Raw genomic sequence first — 18160 nt, 5'->3', positions numbered from 1 at the left:
TTTTGGATTTAGACATTAATTAAATATTAACTCATTTATTCAGAATCCTATTAAAATATAATTAGGATTCATTGCGTTAATGTTTTCCAAAATCATTGTATACGGTGGACCCAATTTCAAAAGCCACTAATAGGCTTGGTTAGTGGTTGTACTCACACACACTAACTTAGTTTGGACCATTGTGATATTATTTGAGTGTTAATTTAGACAAGTTTGAGAACCTTCAAATGAAGAACTGTTGTAAATTTTGTGCTGGTATTCTTGCTCCTGTTAGACTCTAAATGTCAAATAAGTTTGGGAATGTTTCCTTGATGGAGGTTAACTATGCACATTGGTATATTGAAAGCTTTAAGAAGTCTTTGGTGTTTTACTGTGGTATAATTCAGCTTTGTTTAAATGTATTGCCTGTGAAGTGTGTTTGTGTGTGTGTGGGTGTGGGTGGGTGTGGGTGTACGTATTTTCATACACATTCTGTCGTTATGTACTCAGTCAACAGAGGTTTAAGAAGTTCATCCTCCTACTTAAGACTTCTGTTTGGAGAAAGTTGTAGAGGACCTTTTAGTATAGTATTACTAAAATAAATAGAACATGGGATTTCATAAAAATATAGCCAGGATTGGTGGCACGTGCCTGTAATCCCAGGACTTGGGAGGCTGAGACCGGAAGCTGAGATCCATGAGGATTGCCATGAGTTTGAGGTCAGGCAGGGCTACATAGTGAGTTAAAAGCAGCCTGAACTACACAGTAAGACCCTTTCTTAAAAAGAAAACAAAAGCAAATATATAAATATAAATTTACTAGATAGTGTATTGTCTCTTAGCATGTATTATACTTAGACTGTTTAATCAGTAAGTCCTTTTTAGTTGCTGTTGTGTCGGTAGATATTGTCTTGCTAATTTTATTGGCAAATTATTATTTGTTTTGTGTTATGTCTAGTTTATTAAAGTCTTTGTGTTTCCCACATGCTTTGATTCTGAGAGATTAGCATATTTAACAGTAGAGATATAGTTACCCCATAGAGATTGTAGTGTTTTACCCAAGAAAACTATTAGATCCTAAGTGGCATTGCTAACAAAGCAGTTTGACAGATTTTCTTACATATGTCATCAGTTCCTGTTCTAAAACCACTAACCAGTCATTCATAGTGACCACATTTTGCTTAGTTCTCAGCATTGCTAACTAATATGTGCTTTTATTCATCCTAATCAGTGATGGCCTTTTTCACCTCCACTTAGAAGACCAGGGCTGGGCTGGAAACATAGCTTAGTGGCACAAGCGCCTGCCTGGTGCACAAGGTCCTGAGTTCGATTGCTGTTACGGAAAAAAAAAAAAAAAAAAAAAAAGAAAAGAAAAAGAAGGCCAAGGCTATCCCGGTCAACTTCTAAATCATTCCAGTCTGACTGATATTCTTTCCCTGTTCTTAATAATCCATTACTTTCTTCCTTAATCAGAGAAAAATGTACCCCTGCATCACTTCTACCTATAACCTTTCCACACTTTCTACCTATAACCTAGATCCTGTTGTATTTTTCCTGAATCCTTTCTGATCTGTCTTTGTATTTCTCCTTGCCCTTTGCTAATGGTAGACTCTGAATATACAAAATCAAGTTCATTGTCTTCCCTGTAAACTTTATTTTTTGTTCATTGGTCCATTGATGTCCCTTCAACCTCCAAGAAAGAAATCATGCTGGGCGTGGTAGCGCACACCTGTAATCCCAGCACTTGGGAGGCTGAGGCAGGAGGATCGTTGAGAGTTTGAGACCAGCCTGGGCTACAAAGTGAGCTCACGGCCAATCTAAACTGCACAGCGAGATCCTTTCTCAAAAAGACAACAACAACAACAAAAAAAAAAAAAAAAGAAAGAAATTATGAAATATTGGCCAACTTTCCTATTTGTTCATTATCTTCCGTATTGCCTTATTCTTTTCAGTTTTATTGCCCTCACAAGACTGAGGATAAAGTTCAACTGAAACAGCAAGAAATGGGTATCCTTGTCCTGTCTTTCACCTTAGGAAGAAGGCTTTCAGTCTTTCACTATTAAAATGTGTTAGCTAGGGATATAGCTCAGTGGCACAAGTGCCCTCCTGGCAAGCACAAGGTCCTGAGTTTGATTCCCAGTAAACCCCCCCCCCCAAAAAAAAAATAGAAGCAGCACATGCCCAGTATCCTCTTGGGCCTGGGGATATAGCTCAGTGGCACAAACGCCTGCCTGGCAAATGCGAGGTCCTGAGTTCAAGTCCCAGTATCAAAACCAAAACAAAAAATAAAATAAAATGTGTTAGCTATAGATTTTTAGATGACTTTATCAGATTAATGGAGTTTCATTCTATTCCTAGGTGAAGTGTTTTACCACGAAAGTTGTTGGATTTTGTCAAATGTTATTTCTGAGTCCATTGAGATCCCAGATCCTGATCATGCAGATTGATTTCTGCATGTTGAACTAACCTTGTATTCCTAGGAGAAATCCTACTTGAACTTAGTATATGATTCTGCCCCCCTGGTTGTTTTTTTTTTTTTTTTTTTTTTTTTTTTTGGTACTGGGAATCGAACTCAGGACCTTGCATTTGCCAGGCAGATGGTATGCCACTGACCTATATCCCTGGTCCTAATATATGATTCTTTTTATGTTACTGGATTCTGTTACCTTGTTGTTACTGAGGATTTTTATTTTTATCTCCAAAAATTTTTATCTCTATAACTTTGTATTCTTTTGATGTCTTGGGCTTCAGTGAATGAACTGAGAGATGTCCCTTCTTAGCCTTTGGAAGAGTTTGTGAAGGATCCTTACTCATTTTTTAAATATTTAGTAGGATTCACCAGTGAAGTCATTTGGGTTTGGGGTGTTTTGTTTTGTTTTGTTTTTGTCAATGTGAATTCAGTTGCCTTAGCCCATTTAAATTATCTTCTTGAGTCAGTTTCAGTAGGTTTTATGTTTTGTTTTGTTTTTTGTTTTGGGGGCACTGGGAATGGAACCCAGTTTCCTCAGGATGCTCTGCCAGCACAGTACCAGAATTACACTCTCAGCCTTTTTTTTTTTTTCCCTTTTAGTGAGTTTAGCTAAAGATGTGTCAGTTCTGTTGATCTTTTCAAAGGTAGTTGTTCCCCTTTATCTGCTGTTTGCTTTTCATGGGTTCAGTGAGACCCATTCAATGAGAGATTCCATTTAAAATATCAAAGGAAAATTTCAAAAGTAAGCAATTCATAAGTTTTAAATTGTGCAGCATTCTGCATAGTGTAATGAAATCCCATCCTGTCCTGCTTCATCCTATAGAACACAAGTCATCCCTTCGTCCAGTGTATCCACATGGAACTTACTCCCCTCTCAGCAGTTGGTCTCTCTCTTACTAGCTAGCTGCCGTGGCTGTCAGAGTGACTGGTGGTATCGTAGTGCTTTGTGGAACATTCTAGTTACTATGCTTATGACGGCGCCAATGTGGAAAAAGTAGTGACGCTGGGGGTTTATTACAGTTTAGTGCTATACGGTAACTGCTTTATTATTTTTAAACTTCTTGTGCCTAATTTATAAATTAAACTTTATAATAGATATGTATGTATAAGAAATAGTAGTATATTTAGAGTTCATTACCAGCTGTGGTTTCAGGCATCTACTGGGGAATCTTAAATAGAAGGAACTATTGTAAACAACTTTTTTCTATTTTATATTATTTCATTTATTTTGCTTTAATGTATATTATTTCCTTCTAGCTTTGAGTTTGGTTTGCTGTTCTTTTTTCTGGTTTCCACAGGTGGAAAATTAGATTACTGATCTTTCTTCCATGTAGCATAGGCATTTAGTTACATATTTCGCTCTGGATATTGCTCTTCCAAGTTCCCTAAGATTTGGTATGTTGTGTTTTTATTTTTGTTCATTTCAAAGTCTTCTGATTTCTCTTGTGATTTCTTCTTTGTCTCACTGATTTTTTTTTGACTGTTTAATTTTCATGTACATGTGAATTCCCCAAATTTCTTTTGTTATTGCTTTTACATTTTATTCTGTTCTGATCAGAGAAGCATACTTTGATTGTAGTCCTTTCAAGTTTCAGCCTTGCTTCTCCTCTTTAGCATGTGGTCAGTCCTGAAGTGTTCCTGTTCACAAAAGATTGTGTTTTCTGTGGCTGTTTGGTGGAATGTTCCATAAATGTGTTATTAGTAGTTGTTGGTTTGTATTGTTTATGCCATCTAGTGCTTTGCATTTTTTCTGTCCAGTTGTTCTTTCCGCTACTTAAGTGGGGTACTGAAGTTCCCAGCGATAATTGTCTCCTGTTTATTCTGTCAGTTGTTTTGTTTCAGGTATCCCTAGGCTCTACTCTTGGGTGAATATATATGCATGATTATTACACCTTTTGAGCCTCTTACTGTTATAAAGTGTTCCCTTCCTTTTCTCTAGTAATAATTCTTACCTAATTGTTTATGTTATATCCAGCTCAGTTTTCTTTACTGTTTGTATGGCATGTATTTATTTTTTTACTTCCAACCCACTTGTTCCTTTTATTTTATTTTATTTTATTTTTTGTCTTTTTTGAGACAGGGACTTGCTATGCAGTTCCAGCTGGCCTTGAGTTCGCTTTGTAGCCCAGGCTAGTCTTGAACTCACATGATTCTCCTGCCTCAGCCTCCCGAGTGCTGGGATTACAGGGGTGCACCACCACACTTGGCCCCACTTGTTCCTTTTAATCTAAAGTGTCTATCTTGTATATAGTATATAGTTGAATTATTTTATCAATTTGTCTCTTTCCTGTATTTATTTGTTTAATTACTAGCAAGGTAGGATTTCTGATTTTTTTTTTTCTCCATTTACTTCCTATATATTTTATGCCTTTTTTCTTTATCTCCATTATGCCTTTTGCTTTAAAACAGTTTTTTTTTCCCCCTGTCTGGGCTCCCTTGTTTATTTTACTAATTTTTAAATTATTTTCTGAGTGACCTAGGAACTATAATTAATTCAGTAATTTAAACATTTTAGTTCAGGTTATAATACGTTTAATTTTAGTAGTATACAAAACAATATAGCTTCGTTTCTTCTGATCCTTCTTTCATTTGTACTATTATTATCAAACACGTTTCACGTTTGTATGTTGGATCCATCCAGTTTTATAGTTAGTTGGTTTACTTAGCTTTAGTTCAAATGGAAGAGATACAAAGATTTTTATACTGTGTGATTTGTTATATTCAACTATGTGGTTGCTGTTTACTGGCACTTTTTATTTCTTTATGTGGATTCAGATTACTATCTATGTATTTCACGGCCTTAAACTCTCTCTGTATAACGTAAACTGGTTTGAACTCATGATAATCCTCCTGCCTCCGTGTCTGAGTGCTAGCATTATAGGCGTGCACCACTGTGCCTGGCTCTCCTCATTTTTGCTAGTTGTATGAGTTTTGGTTGATAGTCCTCTTCTTTCTGCATTTTGAATATATCTTCCCATTGCATTCTGGGTTCCTGAATTCTTTGTTTTGTTTTGTTTTGATTTGTTTTTTTTGGTACTGGGAATTGCACTCAGGAACTTTTGCTTGCCAGGCAGATGCTTGTGCCGCTGAGCTATATCCCCAGCCCTTTTTTCTTCTCTCCTCTACTCTTCTCTTCTCTTTTCTTTTTTTTCTTTTTTGGTTCATGGATTCTTTTTTTTTTTTTTTTTTTTTTTTTTTTTTTTTTTTTTTTTTTTTTTTTTTTTTTTCCTGGTTTTTGGTTTTTTGGTTTTTCTCCGGTACCGGGAACCGAACTCACGACCTTGCGCTTGCCAGGCAGGTGCTTTTGCCGCTGAGCTAAATCCCCAGCCCCCTGGTTCATGGATTCTTATGAGAAAGCAGCTCTTGGTCTTACTGAGCATTTATCTTACATTCACCTCTCTTTTGTTTTTGGCTTTTATTTTATTTTAGTTTTTTGGTACTGGGAATTGAACTCAGGACCTTGCACTTGCCAGGCAGGTGCTGTGCTGCTGAGCTATATCCCCAGACCTTTTTACTTTTTTCTGTCTGTTTTTGGCTTTTAAACTTTTTTGGTTTTTGGTTTTTTTCCCGTACTGGGAATCAAACTCACAACCTTGCGCTTGCCAGGCAGGCACTATGCCACTGAGCTAAATCCCCAGTCCCTAAACATTTTTCTGATGGTATGTTTAAGTGTGGATCTCTACAAGGTTACTGTGCCTAGAATTTGTTGAGTCTCTTGGAAGTATAATGTATTGATTAATGTACTCTGTTATAACTGTAAAGTTTTCACGTTTATTTCTTCAGTTATTCTGATTCTTTCCTTATCTCCAAGTTCATTCTTTGGCTGGTCAGATCTGCTGTTGAGCCCTGGAGTGAATTTTTAGTAATTACAGTTTTTCACTTCAGAATTTATTAAATGTACTTTTTAGGTCTTTATGATTTTGTGTTGTTCTCTGTTGCCTTTCTACTTTCCTTCCAGACATTTCTTTCTCTGATTTTTTTTTTTTTTTTCCTTTTTCAGTGCTAGGTATTGAACCCAGGGCTTTTGCACTGAGCTATCTCTCCAGCGCTTTTTATTTTTTGGGGCTAGGTCTTGCTAGGTTTCTAAGTTATCCAAGCTGAGCTCAAACTTTCAGTCCTGCCTCAGGCTGTCAGTGTGCTCATGAGCCACCATGCTCAACTATTTTCATACATGGATACTTCTGTGTGAGTTAACTTCTACTTCAGATTATATTTTTCTACCCTGTAATAACTTCTGGTGTCTCTAGGATAAAGTTCAAACTTTGTAGTATGGCATTGAACAACATTTATTATCTGGCAAGAAAACAAAAGCACAAAACCCAAACCCTAACTACTCTTGCAGTCATCCCTCCCTTAGAGAGATAACATTTTACATTATGCCGTTGTCCGTAAATCTCATCTATTGCCTCACCAGTACAGGCCTTGAACTTGCTAGGCTTGCACTCTAGTGCGGAGCCATCTTCCCAGCCCTTTTTAAAATTCTGTTTTGAGACAGGATCTCACTAAGTTGCCCAGGCTGACCTCAATCTGTGGTCCTCCTCCTTCAGCGTCCTCCGTAGCTGAGATACAGGCCTGTGCCACTCCTCCTAGCTCATGGATTTTTTGCCTTTGTGTGGCCATGCTTCTTTTAGTGTGTTGGTATCTCTCTTTTCTTTGATCTTGCTAATCGGATCGTTAATTTTCATGTATCCTGGGTGATGAAGGTTTTTGAAGCTACCTTTTCTTTTCTTCTTTCTACAACATGTTACTTGGATTTCTGTTTTGTAGATCATTTATTTGTAGATCATTTGTAGATCATTCATTGTGCTGGGATTGTAGGTGTGTCCGGCTTCGGCAATATAGTCTTAAGTGTGATACTTTTTCCCTCAGTTTTTTGCCTTATGGTCAAGTACTGTAATACAGTTTCTTCTTTTGGTGGGAGAGGTTAAACAGGGTCTGACTGTGTAGTTCAGGCTGGTCTTAAACTCCCAGGGCTCCTCCTCCCCTAGCCTCCTGAGTGCTGGGATTACAGGGTGTGCTACCATACCTGGCTGTAATATAATTTCTGACTCTTGTAGTTGTTACAGGAGACATTAATTCTTGAACATCACGCAGTGTGTTGTATGATCTACAAGTATCAGTGTGTTTGCCGTTGAATGTTTGTCTTCAGTTCTAGTGTAAGTTGAATGTATGTGTTTACCTGTTTGTTTTTTGGGTCCTCCTCAAAGAATTCGTCTTTCAGCTTGCGCTAAATCCACTTGTAGTGATACAATAGGGACCAGGGGATGATTACAGCAAATGACTTAAATATCTGAATAAATTGAGAAGCATCTTTGGAAATTTTCTGCTCTCAAATGTAACTTGTGTGTGACATTTACAGGGATGTTGTGGAGACGATAGTGGTCTCATGGAAGTAGAGGGCGCTCATCCATCACGGACAATGAGTATTAATGCTGCAGAGTTAAAACAGCTTCTACAAAGCAAAGAAGAAAGTCCAGAAAATTTGTTCCTTGAACTAGAGAAGCTTGTTTTGGTAAAAAAGAAAAACAAAAGCAGAAACAAAATAATAACAGCATTCTTGAAGCATATTTTCTTCTCAATTGGCCCGGACAAGTTCTTCGTAGTGATTTTTTTAAATAGTGAACCTTTAGTTGGGTATTTATATCATTTCTGATAACTCTGAAAATAGCAAAAGAACAGTACAGACAATACAGAGTTACAAACAAAGTGGTAGGAAACTAACAATGCATTTCTGTAACTCGGAATTAATAATTTGGAGTCAAGTCCTCCCCTGTGTCACGAATCTTAAGGAGTAAAGATGGCAGTGTTGAGCTGTTCCTGGAATGCATTCCGCCCCTACTGCCACTGTTCAGAAGTAAAATGGAGGCTGGGGAAGTAGCTCAGTGGTTGACTGCTTGCCTGGCATGTGATCCCCAGCTCCACAAAAGAAAAGAAAGAGAATGACAAGTGCTTTTGGTGTTCACTTTAAATAAGTTTAATGTTAAATTTTTAAGATCACTTCTTAATTGTGTTCCAAAGTTTTTAATAGTGAAATAACTCACCCTTTTGTGCTAAAGTCCGTAGATTAGAGGCACGTGTGTCCAAGCTTTACCTACACCTTCTCATTCTGCTTTTCCTTGTGTCTAGGAACATTCAAAAGATGATGACAATCTGGATTCCCTGTTGGATAATATAGTTGGTCTTAAGCAAATGCTGGAGTCATCAGGCGACCCTTTGCCTCTCAGCGACCAGGATGTAGAACCAGTGCTTTCTGCCCCAGAATCTCTCCAGAATCTGTTTAACAATAGGTAAAATACAGTCTGTGTTCTAGTAGATGTTATTTATTCAGTGGCTGGAGCAGAGAGAGGATCAGCAAACTTGTTTCTGTAAAGGGTGAGTCAAGGGGCTGGGGATTTAGCTCAGCAGCACAGCGTCTGCCTGGCAAGCACAACGTTGTGAGTTCAATTCCTGGTACCGGAAAAAAAACAAAAACAAAAAAAGGGGTGAGACAGTAGACGTTCTCGGGTTTGCGGGCCACATACAGTCTCTGTGTAGCCTCCTGTAGTTTTGTTCATTTTTTTTTAAGAAAAAGTTTAAAAATGTATAAACCTTTCCTAGAATGCAGATAGTACAAAAATAGTCTGCCAAAAGAGGCCAGGCTTTACTCATTCCTGGTTCAGAGGATATGTACCTATTAATCTTTGGAGCGCTAATATACTTCTGACCTTTTAATGTGACAGAATTAGTGTACACATTACCACATTATTACTCTGGTGTGAGAAACCGAAAGTATATATAAGGACCAGTTGGGAAGAAAATGTTCAGTTGAGAAGGGGAACTAGGGAGAGGGGTGGGGGAAGGAAAGGACAAGGAAAAAAAGGAAGGAAAAAAATAGAAGCGAAGCTTTTGCAAATAAGGAGGGGGAAGGGTTGAAGGGAGGGGAGGGGAGTGGGGAAAAAAGCAGCAGCAAGATCTCTCATGTACAAGTACAAATTCCCTGTGATGAATGTGATCATTATGTTATATCTAAAATCTACCAATAAAGAATTAGTGTGCCTATCTAGAAAATTAAGTATAGGCAGCTTCTGTGTAAATTAGTGTGGTAAAATAAACTTGCCTTTTAGGAAATAAAACTAGGGCTCCATTTTATTTTATGGAAAGGTCAGACTTTTTTACAGTAGGATTATTTTTCGAGTTCATGTTTTGTTGGCTTGTGTTTAGTGTTATTGGGGATTTGACCCAGGGCCTTTGCTGGGAGCTACGTTTCCAGCCCTTTTTTATTTTTTATTTTGAGATAAGAGTCTCACTAAGTTGCCTAGGCTGAGCGCAGACTTACAGTCCTCCTGCCTCAGCCTCCCAGAATGTTGGGATTACAGGGCTGTGCCAGCATGCTCAGTTTAAGTCACTGGTTTTTAGGATGCTTAATTCTTTTTTTTTTTTGGTTTTTTTTTTTGAGACTGGGTCTTGCTCTGCAGTTAAGGCTGGCCTTGAACTCACTTTGTAGCCTAGACTAGTCTCGAACTCTTAGTGATCCTCCTGCCTCAGCCTCCCAAGTGCTGGGATTACAGGGGTGTGCCACCACACCCAGCAAGAATGCTTAATTCTTGAATAGTTTTTTAGTCTGTAGGTGCTAATTTTAATAATATTTTAGAGACTTTTTTTTTTTTTTGGTACTGGGAATTGAACTCACAACCTCATGCTTGCTAGGCAGGCAGGTACTGTGCCACTGTGCTATATTCCTAGCCCCAGAGCCTAGAGGGTAATATTTTTAACTGTACCTAGAAGGTAAGCTGAAATACTTGGCTTTTTGTGGGGTTTTTTGTTTGTTTGTTTTTGTCTTTTTGAAACAGGGTCCTGCTATGCAGTTCAGGCTGGCCTTGAGCTCACTTTGTAGCCCAGGCTGGTCTCAAACTTGCAACAGTCCTCCTGAGTGCTGGGATTACTGGGGTGCACCACCATGCCCAGCCAGAAATATTTGATTTTAAGGTTCTGCTTTTCAACAAATACTTTTTGTGTTCTAGGACTGCATATGTGCTAGCTGACGTCATGGATGACCAGTTGAAATCTATGTGGTTCACTCCATTTCAGGCTGAAGAGATTGATACAGATCTGGATTTGGTATAAAGGATTTTATTACTAAATATTTAGTAAAAAGTTACTGGTGTGTGTGTGTGTGTGTGTGTGTTTGTATGATTGGCATATTAAGAGTTTACATGTTAAATGGCGGTTGAGGTCCGCTTGGGGACCAGGGCAGTATTGTTTTTATGTCATGTGCTCAGTTAATGGCCTCCAGAATTCTCAGTTTTTAATGCTGCTTGTTTTGCTTTTTTCTGGTTGGTAAATTGTATTCTCAGAATGTGACTTTTAAGGCCAGATCACTTTTTTTTTTTTTTTAAACATACACTGTAGTACCTGTGTTTATTTCCCGTTAAGGGTCAAAATGAAAGTAAAGGGGTGTAGGGTCATCCAGATGACATTTTTGCATAAGTACTGTGTCAGGGAATAAAATAAAGAAAAATACCCCACAAAGTAATGGTTCAGTCTTGCAGTTAGGTTTAAGGAAAGGACTGGTGTGATACTTGCTCTCAGTTTGAGAACTTACATAGATTGTATTGTTATAGCGTGGTTGAGAATTGACATTATGAGAGCTAATTGTTGAATGGGTAGGAGTATAGTTCAAAGATTGTCAGTTTATCTGGAATCCCAGTGTTCAGAATGCTGAGGTAGGAGGATCAGGAATTTGAGGCCAGCCTGGGCTATGTAATGAGCCCAACCCCAGCTTATTACATACAGAGACCCTGTCTCCAAAAAACAAAGAAAAAAATCTAATCTGCTTATACTCCTTGGAGATGTATTATAGATGATTGTAGTTACATTTTATTGTACATATATATTGGTTCCTTTTTTCATCAGCACAGAAACATTTTTTATAGTCCTTGGTCCCCAAAATGCTAGTTCATCAGGTGCAATAAAAGAATAGTTCATTTCACATTTAAGATGTACTTACTGCCTATTCAAGAGGCTGAGACATGAAGGTCACAAGTTCAAGGCCAGTCTGGGCAACCGAGTGAGACACTGTCTAAATAAAATAAATGTAAAAGGCACTAAGGGTATCTTTAGTGGTGAGTGCTTGCCTAGCATGTGTGAGGCCCTGGGTTTCATCACCAGAGGATTATAAAAAGCCCGTGGGGGGGGAATGTTTACTGTACCGAGGGCTTCTTTTCCTTTTTAAAAAGCACATACAAGCTGGGTGTGGTGCAGTATGCCTATAATCCCAGCCGCTGGGAGTCTAAGGTAGGAGAACCATGATTTCCAGTAATTTAGTGACTTAGCAAGACTCTGTCTCAGACTAAAAAGTGAAAGAGGGCTAGAGATGTAGCTCAGTGCGAAGGCCTTGGGCTCAGTCCCCAGTACTCTCTCTGCTCCCAGAAACCACTTACATGCTGTTCCATTGCAGTAGAAAAATGAGTTCCTATTTAGCATAAATTGTTCAGTGACTTTAGAGCTGTGTGGTTCAGTAACCCTTTGCCTAGTGATGGAAGTGATGCATCGTCTGCCCTCATGTGAGCATCATGCAGTTGGAAGGTGGGCTGTGTGCATAAGGAACTGGATTTTATTCTGATTTAAATGTAGGCACAAATAGTTATACCATCTACCCTATTGGGCTTTTTCTGTTGTTGGTTTTGGGACCACCATGGCCACCATATTGGGCAGCAGAGTTCTAAAATGTTTTTTTGGAGTTGTTTTTATAACTTTTAAGTTGAATCATAACTGTTTTGCAGTGATGATTGTGACCATGGTTTAGAGAAGTTTTACATATTGAAACATAATCAGTTTGAAAAGTAAACCTAATTTTGGCTTCTTTCAAATTAAACTTAGGTTGGAACCTCATTAAATGCTTTGGGGAATCTGTGGAATGGAATTCTTTTATAACAGAAATGGCTCCTGTACCAGGGCTGGCACAGTATGTTACTTTCAGACTATTTTGGAAATGTTCTGGAGGTATCAGTATTAATTTATAGAGAGAAAGCCTGAGTGCCCTACCAGACCTCTAGATAGTAACAGCCTTGCTTTGCGGAGGAACACAACCAAAAAGAAATAGTTGAATTCTTAACTTTTTTGTTATTGTTGTGGTTATTGCTATTAACTGCCAATGATAATCAAGGAGAGAGGTAGATCTATAATTTATTTACTGTGGGAGTTGGATGTATCATATAAATAATTTGTGTACTATGGGAGTTCAGTGTAATAGTAAATAAATAAAATTTCTTAGTCAAACAATACATTTAATAGTTACATTTAAGATGTATTTTGTTTCATTTTTATGGCTGTAGGTAAAAGTTGATTTGATCGAACTCTCTGAAAGATGCTGTAGTGATTTTGATCTGCACTCAGAATTAGAGCGCTCGTTTTTGTCAGAACCATCATCTCCAGGGAGAACTAAGACTACTAAAGGATTCAAACTTGGGAAACATAAGCATGAGACCTTTATAACTTCAAGGTAAATTGATTCCACTGAAGATCTTATTTATGTATTTTAACATAGATGCAAAACTGGTGAAGAAGGAAGTTCACACCGCACTTGAATCATGAATGTTGTTTGGATTTTTTTTAAGATAATATTTTTGGGAGCTAGGAATGTAGCTCAGTGGAGCACTTGCCTAGCATGCATGAGGCCCTGGGTTTGATCCCAGCTCCAAAAAGGGTGCTAGGGATTGAACCCAGAGCTGCACTCTTGCTAAGCATATGCTCCATTACAGGGCTACCCTAGCTTCTGTTGCATTGTTTATTGTCGGAGTTTGAAATGTTCGAACAATAAGTGAACTGGACTGTTTCAAAAACTTAGTCGTATCAGTAAAATGGATCCTTTTTAGCTAGTTTGCTATGTTACATGAGAAAGTACTATACTTGTAAAATTAAGTTGGGATAAGAGAAAATGAAATCTAGTTTTCAATATTGTAAAGACTATTGTATTTTCATTGGAAATATGAAAAAAAAATGTTTTCATGGAGTGTTTTTGTTTTAATAGTGGAAAATCTGAGTACATTGAACCTGCCAAACGAGCTCATGTTGTGCCACCACCAAGAGGAAGGGGCAGGGGAGGATTTGGACAGGGCATGCGACCCCATGATATTTTTCGTCAGAGAAAACAGAACACAAGTAGACCACCTTCTATGCATGTGGATGACTTTGTTGCAGCTGAAAGTAAAGAAGTGGTCCCTCAAGATGGAATACCCCCACCAAAACGGCCACTCAAAGTATCACAGAAGATTTCTTCTCGTGGTGGATTTTCAGGCAATCGAGGAGGACGAGGTGCTTTTCACAGCCAGAATAGGTTTTTTACACCACCTGCCTCAAAAGGTAACTACGTCTGTCTATTTTCTAATGGGTTAGAATATGGGAGTATTAAAATAAATGAGTCACGTGGCAGAAATCAAAATACATTATTTTTCTATTGCTATAGTTGAGCTGCTTGTAGACCAGTACTGCTAAGCCAATAGTGCTCTTTGCAGAGTACTCTTGAATCTGGGGGGAAAACTCTCCCTTTTTAAAAAGTTAACCTTTGATATACTATGCTTTTACAATGAGTTTAAAAGAAATTTTGGGCCAGGCATGGTGGTGAAGGGCTGTAATCCCAGCATTTGGGAGGCTGAGACAGGATTGTCACAAGTTCAAGACCAGCCTGGGATACATAGTGAGTTCAAGGCCAGAGCCTGTCTCAACCACTCACCCCCAATTTGGGGGGATCCTAAAAATTTCTCTTACACTGAGCATTTTTTTATCCTTCCTAAGCAATATCTATAGGTGGTTTCTACAGCTGTAATTCTCACCAGTTCCCTTAAGACTGTTCTGTGTAGTTCACCATTGCTTCTCTCTCTTTTTTTTTTTTAATTTTAAAAATAAAAGGAGGAAAACATTAACAGACAGACAACATTTTACAACATAGCAAAAGAACAGTACAGACAATACAGAGTTACAAACAAAGTGGTAGGGAATTAACAATGTCACCATTGCTTCTCTTATCTGTCTGCTTCCTAATGTTATATTTAATCTGTTTTAAGTTATTTCAAGATTTTAGAAAGTACTTTATTTTAGAAATTATTTTTTCCTGGTGGATTGATGTCATATCTTTGTTCTTGCTTGATATTTAGGAGGGTGTAAAGAGAATAGTTTACATTAACAGCAGGCACTTACACAGGGGTGTTAGGAACTGTTGTAAACACTGCATAGTCCCCTTGGGTCTAGTCGCCCACTTAACAGAGGAGATTGTCAGTGAGCTGACCAGGATATGTAAATGCAAGCGGCAGAAACAGTGTTTGAACTCTGGCAGGCCAGTTCTAGAATCTCTGCTGTTAACCACTGAGACTTCCAATATGCAGTGTATTCAGTTTATGGAATTTGTGTCCCTCCATTAATTTTGAAGATTAAGAGAAGCCTGTCCAATTCTCTTTAATCCAGTTGAGGAGGTGCAGAACATGGATTTGCTTGTGTTTTGTGTGTAGGGAACTACAGTCGTCGGGAGGGAGCGAGAGGCTCCAGCTGGAGCGCTCAGAGTACTCCTCGAGGCAGCTACAGTGAAAGTCGTGGGGGCCAGAGCAACTTCAACAGGGGCCCTCTCCCCCCGCTGCGGCCACTCAGCTCTGCAGGTACGGACCCCGCTCGCCGCCTCTGATGAGCTCCTTTCGTCAAACTGTTCAGCATCGTGAATATGCTCTCATTTGGGAGAGGATATTTTAGAATATTGACTGATAATTCTAGAGTCAAGTTGGTATCATCAAATTTTTAGATTCTGAGCTATTTGTATAACTGGAACAGTTTCATGGTGATGTGCTATATTTCAGTACTGAAAACTAATCCTGTGGCTGGGGGTTTAGGTCAGCGGCACAGCGCCTGCCTGGCAAGCGCAAGGTCGTGACTTCGATTCCTGGTACCGGAAAACAAAACAAAAACAAAAACAAAAAAACCCAAGAAAACTAATCCTGAGGGTACTTTTTAATCACAAGGTACTTTGATAATTTATCTTTTTTTTTGTTTTTTTTTTCTGGTACTGGGAACCGAACTCATGACCTTGCGCTTGCCAGGCAGGCGCTGTGCCGCTGAGCTAAATCCCCAGCCCCGTAATTTATCTTTTTATAGTATTTTGGTTTTGTTTACTCTCTTGGGGGTATAAGTACATATCTTCTTGTAAAAAACTACATTACTATATCAAGTTCGGGATTCTCATCAAGACTAGCTTTGTTGCCAGGCGTGGTGGCACACGCCTATAATCCTAGCACTTGGGAAGCTGAGGCAGGAGGATTGTTGTGATTTCAAGACCAGCCTGGGCTATACAAAGTGAGCTCAAGGCCAGCCTGAACTGCATAGTGAGACCGTGTTTCAAAAAGACCAAAAAAAAAAAAAAAAGGAATAGCTTTGTTTTTAAATGTATTTTCATCATGGTTTTATTTAGCATATAATTTTTATATATCATGTACTTCGACTATTTACAATATCCAATTCAGTAATCTTGAGCACATCTACTGAGCTTTTGTATGAATTTTTTAAAAGCCCAAAGTAATTCTTGCTTCGAGATCAGTGCTGTGGATTAGTGTTTATGTAGTGGGAAAGGAAAGGATGTGGAAGTAAAAACTGCATTGTTTCCTTTCAGGCTACCGACCAAGCCCGCGGGACCGAGCTTCTAGAGGTCGTGGGGGACTCGGGCCTTCCTGGGCCAGTGCAAACAGTGGCAGTGGAGGCTCCAGAGGAAAGTTCGTTAGCGGAGGCAGCGGCAGAGGCCGTCATGTGCGGTCCTTCACACGATAAAATGCTTTGGGAACATCCTAAGTGCATACGAACATTTTATGAGGACAATAAAATTGAGACCTCGAAGGACCAATTTAGACTTAGCTATTATCTGGAGACATCTGAGAGAATATTTTTATCCGAAGAAAGCAGATTTTGTTTGATACCTACATGAGATTTCAATAAAAATCCAAACTTTGTATGTATGTTTGTATATATTTTTCCTCTTTTTGTATGACTATTTATTTAGAAAATTTCTAGGTAGAAAGAGAAAAACTAAATTTCTTTTGTATTTTTCTTGCTATACTGCAGATGTTTCTGATCTTTCTCAGCCCATATTACCCTTTAGTGTCTCAGTAATTTTTTCACAGGCCAAAAGAAATACCTAGAATTTCTGTTTATCTAAACAGGTACAGGCAACTTAAGAATTTACTTCATCACCACTAGTAACTTGGGACACCGTACAACGTCTGAAACCTTGGAATCAGTTTTATTTCCTGCTTCACTGTGCTGCTTTCACAGTGCTTTCTGTTCAACTGCTGAAAGTTTTGCAAAGATACACTGTCATGAAAAGGAATATGTTATCTAATGTGGAAAATGTAAACTACCTCAAATTAGTAGTCTGTGTAGTGTCCAGCAGGTATTGCTATGTTTCCTCAAAAATTTTACATATTTGGCACTTCCCGTGTTAATTTACTAAGATACCCTGGTCTACAGTTTGGTAACCATAGCTGTACAAAAAGAAACAAACACTTCTTTATGTTAGAAAGAAGTACAAACTTTATGTTTCAGCTTTGGACCTACTGATGCTATTTTTTATTATATACTTATTAAAGCCTAAAATGAGACATCTCCTAATTCTGTAATTTTGAGAATCAGAAACATCTAATAAAAGCTGGACTTTATATTTAGAAATAAAGCTTTTAACTTTGACAAAGTAGCCATATTGTCCCCAAGGTATGTCGTAACACACTGAGCCTATATAACTGGCGTAAAATACAGAGTACTCTTGAAAAATAAGTGTATGAGTCTTATTTGATCCCTTCCTCATTCTTTTGGTGAATTTCTTGTGAGTGAAAAAAAAATCTCTGTTCATTAGAAAAACATCTTCATGAATAACTTCAGCTCAAAAGGTTCTGCTGTTTAAGTCAAAAGTAATGGAAACCTCCATAACTCATGGCCTCACAAAGTCTAGCGTCTTAGTCTGCTCAGGCTGCTCTAGCAGAGTACCGTAGACTGCTTGGGCTGAGCCGCAAGATTCTCTCACAGTTCTGAAGGCTTCAGAAGGCCAGGATTACGGCGCAGTGCGTATGGGCTCTGGCAAGGCCGCCTTACTGTGTGTGTGCGTGGTCTTTCCTCAGTGTGCGTTTGGAGAAAGAGCCAGCTCCGGTGTTTCCCTCTTCTGGTAAGTGCACTAATCCTGAGTGTCCTTCCCTTGTGATCTGATCGGAATTGGTCACCTCCCAGAGCACCCAGCTTGTGTCACATTGGGGTGAGAACTTAAACGGGGATCTTAGGGAGCACAGACCGTTGGCCTGTAGTACCAAGATGACCTAAACCCCATTCAGTTATACAATTAATAGTCTCATCTGCTTTAAAGGTAACTTCTTATGTATTAGGTAGAATTAGAAATTTGCTCCTAAGCTGGGTGTGCACGCCTGACACCTGTAATCCTAGCACTCTGGAAGCTGAGGCAGGAGGAGCAGTACAAGTTTGAGACCAGCTTGAACTGCATAGGGAGACCCTGTCTCAAAAAGAAAAAAAAAAAAAAAAAATGCCCGATACCTGATACAAATATGTGTAAAATAACTTCCTAGGTAGCTATGTTTCTTTTTTTTTATTCTTTAATTTTTATTTGATTGAGTGATTGATTATTTGGTATTGGGAATCAAACTCAGGACCTTGTGCTTGCCAGGCAGGTGCTGCACCGCTGAACTATATCCACAGCCTC

General features: G+C 38.6%; 1 protein-coding gene across 3 annotated transcripts in view; it reads left to right on the top strand.

Annotated features, from left to right (window-relative positions):
• The window catches only part of Kiaa1429 (KIAA1429 ortholog), a 69681-nt gene extending 52455 nt beyond the window's left edge, over positions 1-17226 (top strand). Inside the window, exons 18-24 of one of the 3 annotated variants that reach the window (XM_005381809.2) lie at positions 7808-7960; positions 8575-8735; positions 10449-10545; positions 12762-12928; positions 13457-13788; positions 14931-15074; positions 16076-17226. In XM_005381809.2, the coding sequence (XP_005381866.1) occupies positions 7808-7960; positions 8575-8735; positions 10449-10545; positions 12762-12928; positions 13457-13788; positions 14931-15074; positions 16076-16230 (1209 nt within the window). In that variant the 3' untranslated portion in view covers positions 16231-17226. Of the gene's footprint in view, positions 1-7807; positions 7961-8574; positions 8736-10448; positions 10546-12306; positions 12392-12761; positions 12929-13456; positions 13789-14930; positions 15075-16075 lie in introns of those variants that run through there. The other 2 variants (XM_005381810.2, XM_005381811.2) reach the window with 2 other exon arrangements.
• Positions 17227-18160: the final 934 nt, after the last annotated feature.

The sequence above is a fragment of the Chinchilla lanigera genome, unplaced genomic scaffold (assembly GCF_000276665.1).
Source record: "Chinchilla lanigera isolate Chin_1 unplaced genomic scaffold, ChiLan1.0 scaffold00016, whole genome shotgun sequence".
NCBI classification, from domain to species: Eukaryota; Metazoa; Chordata; class Mammalia; order Rodentia; family Chinchillidae; genus Chinchilla; species Chinchilla lanigera.
Note: the sequence above shows the minus strand (reverse complement) of the source record. Positions and strands in the feature narration are given on the sequence as shown.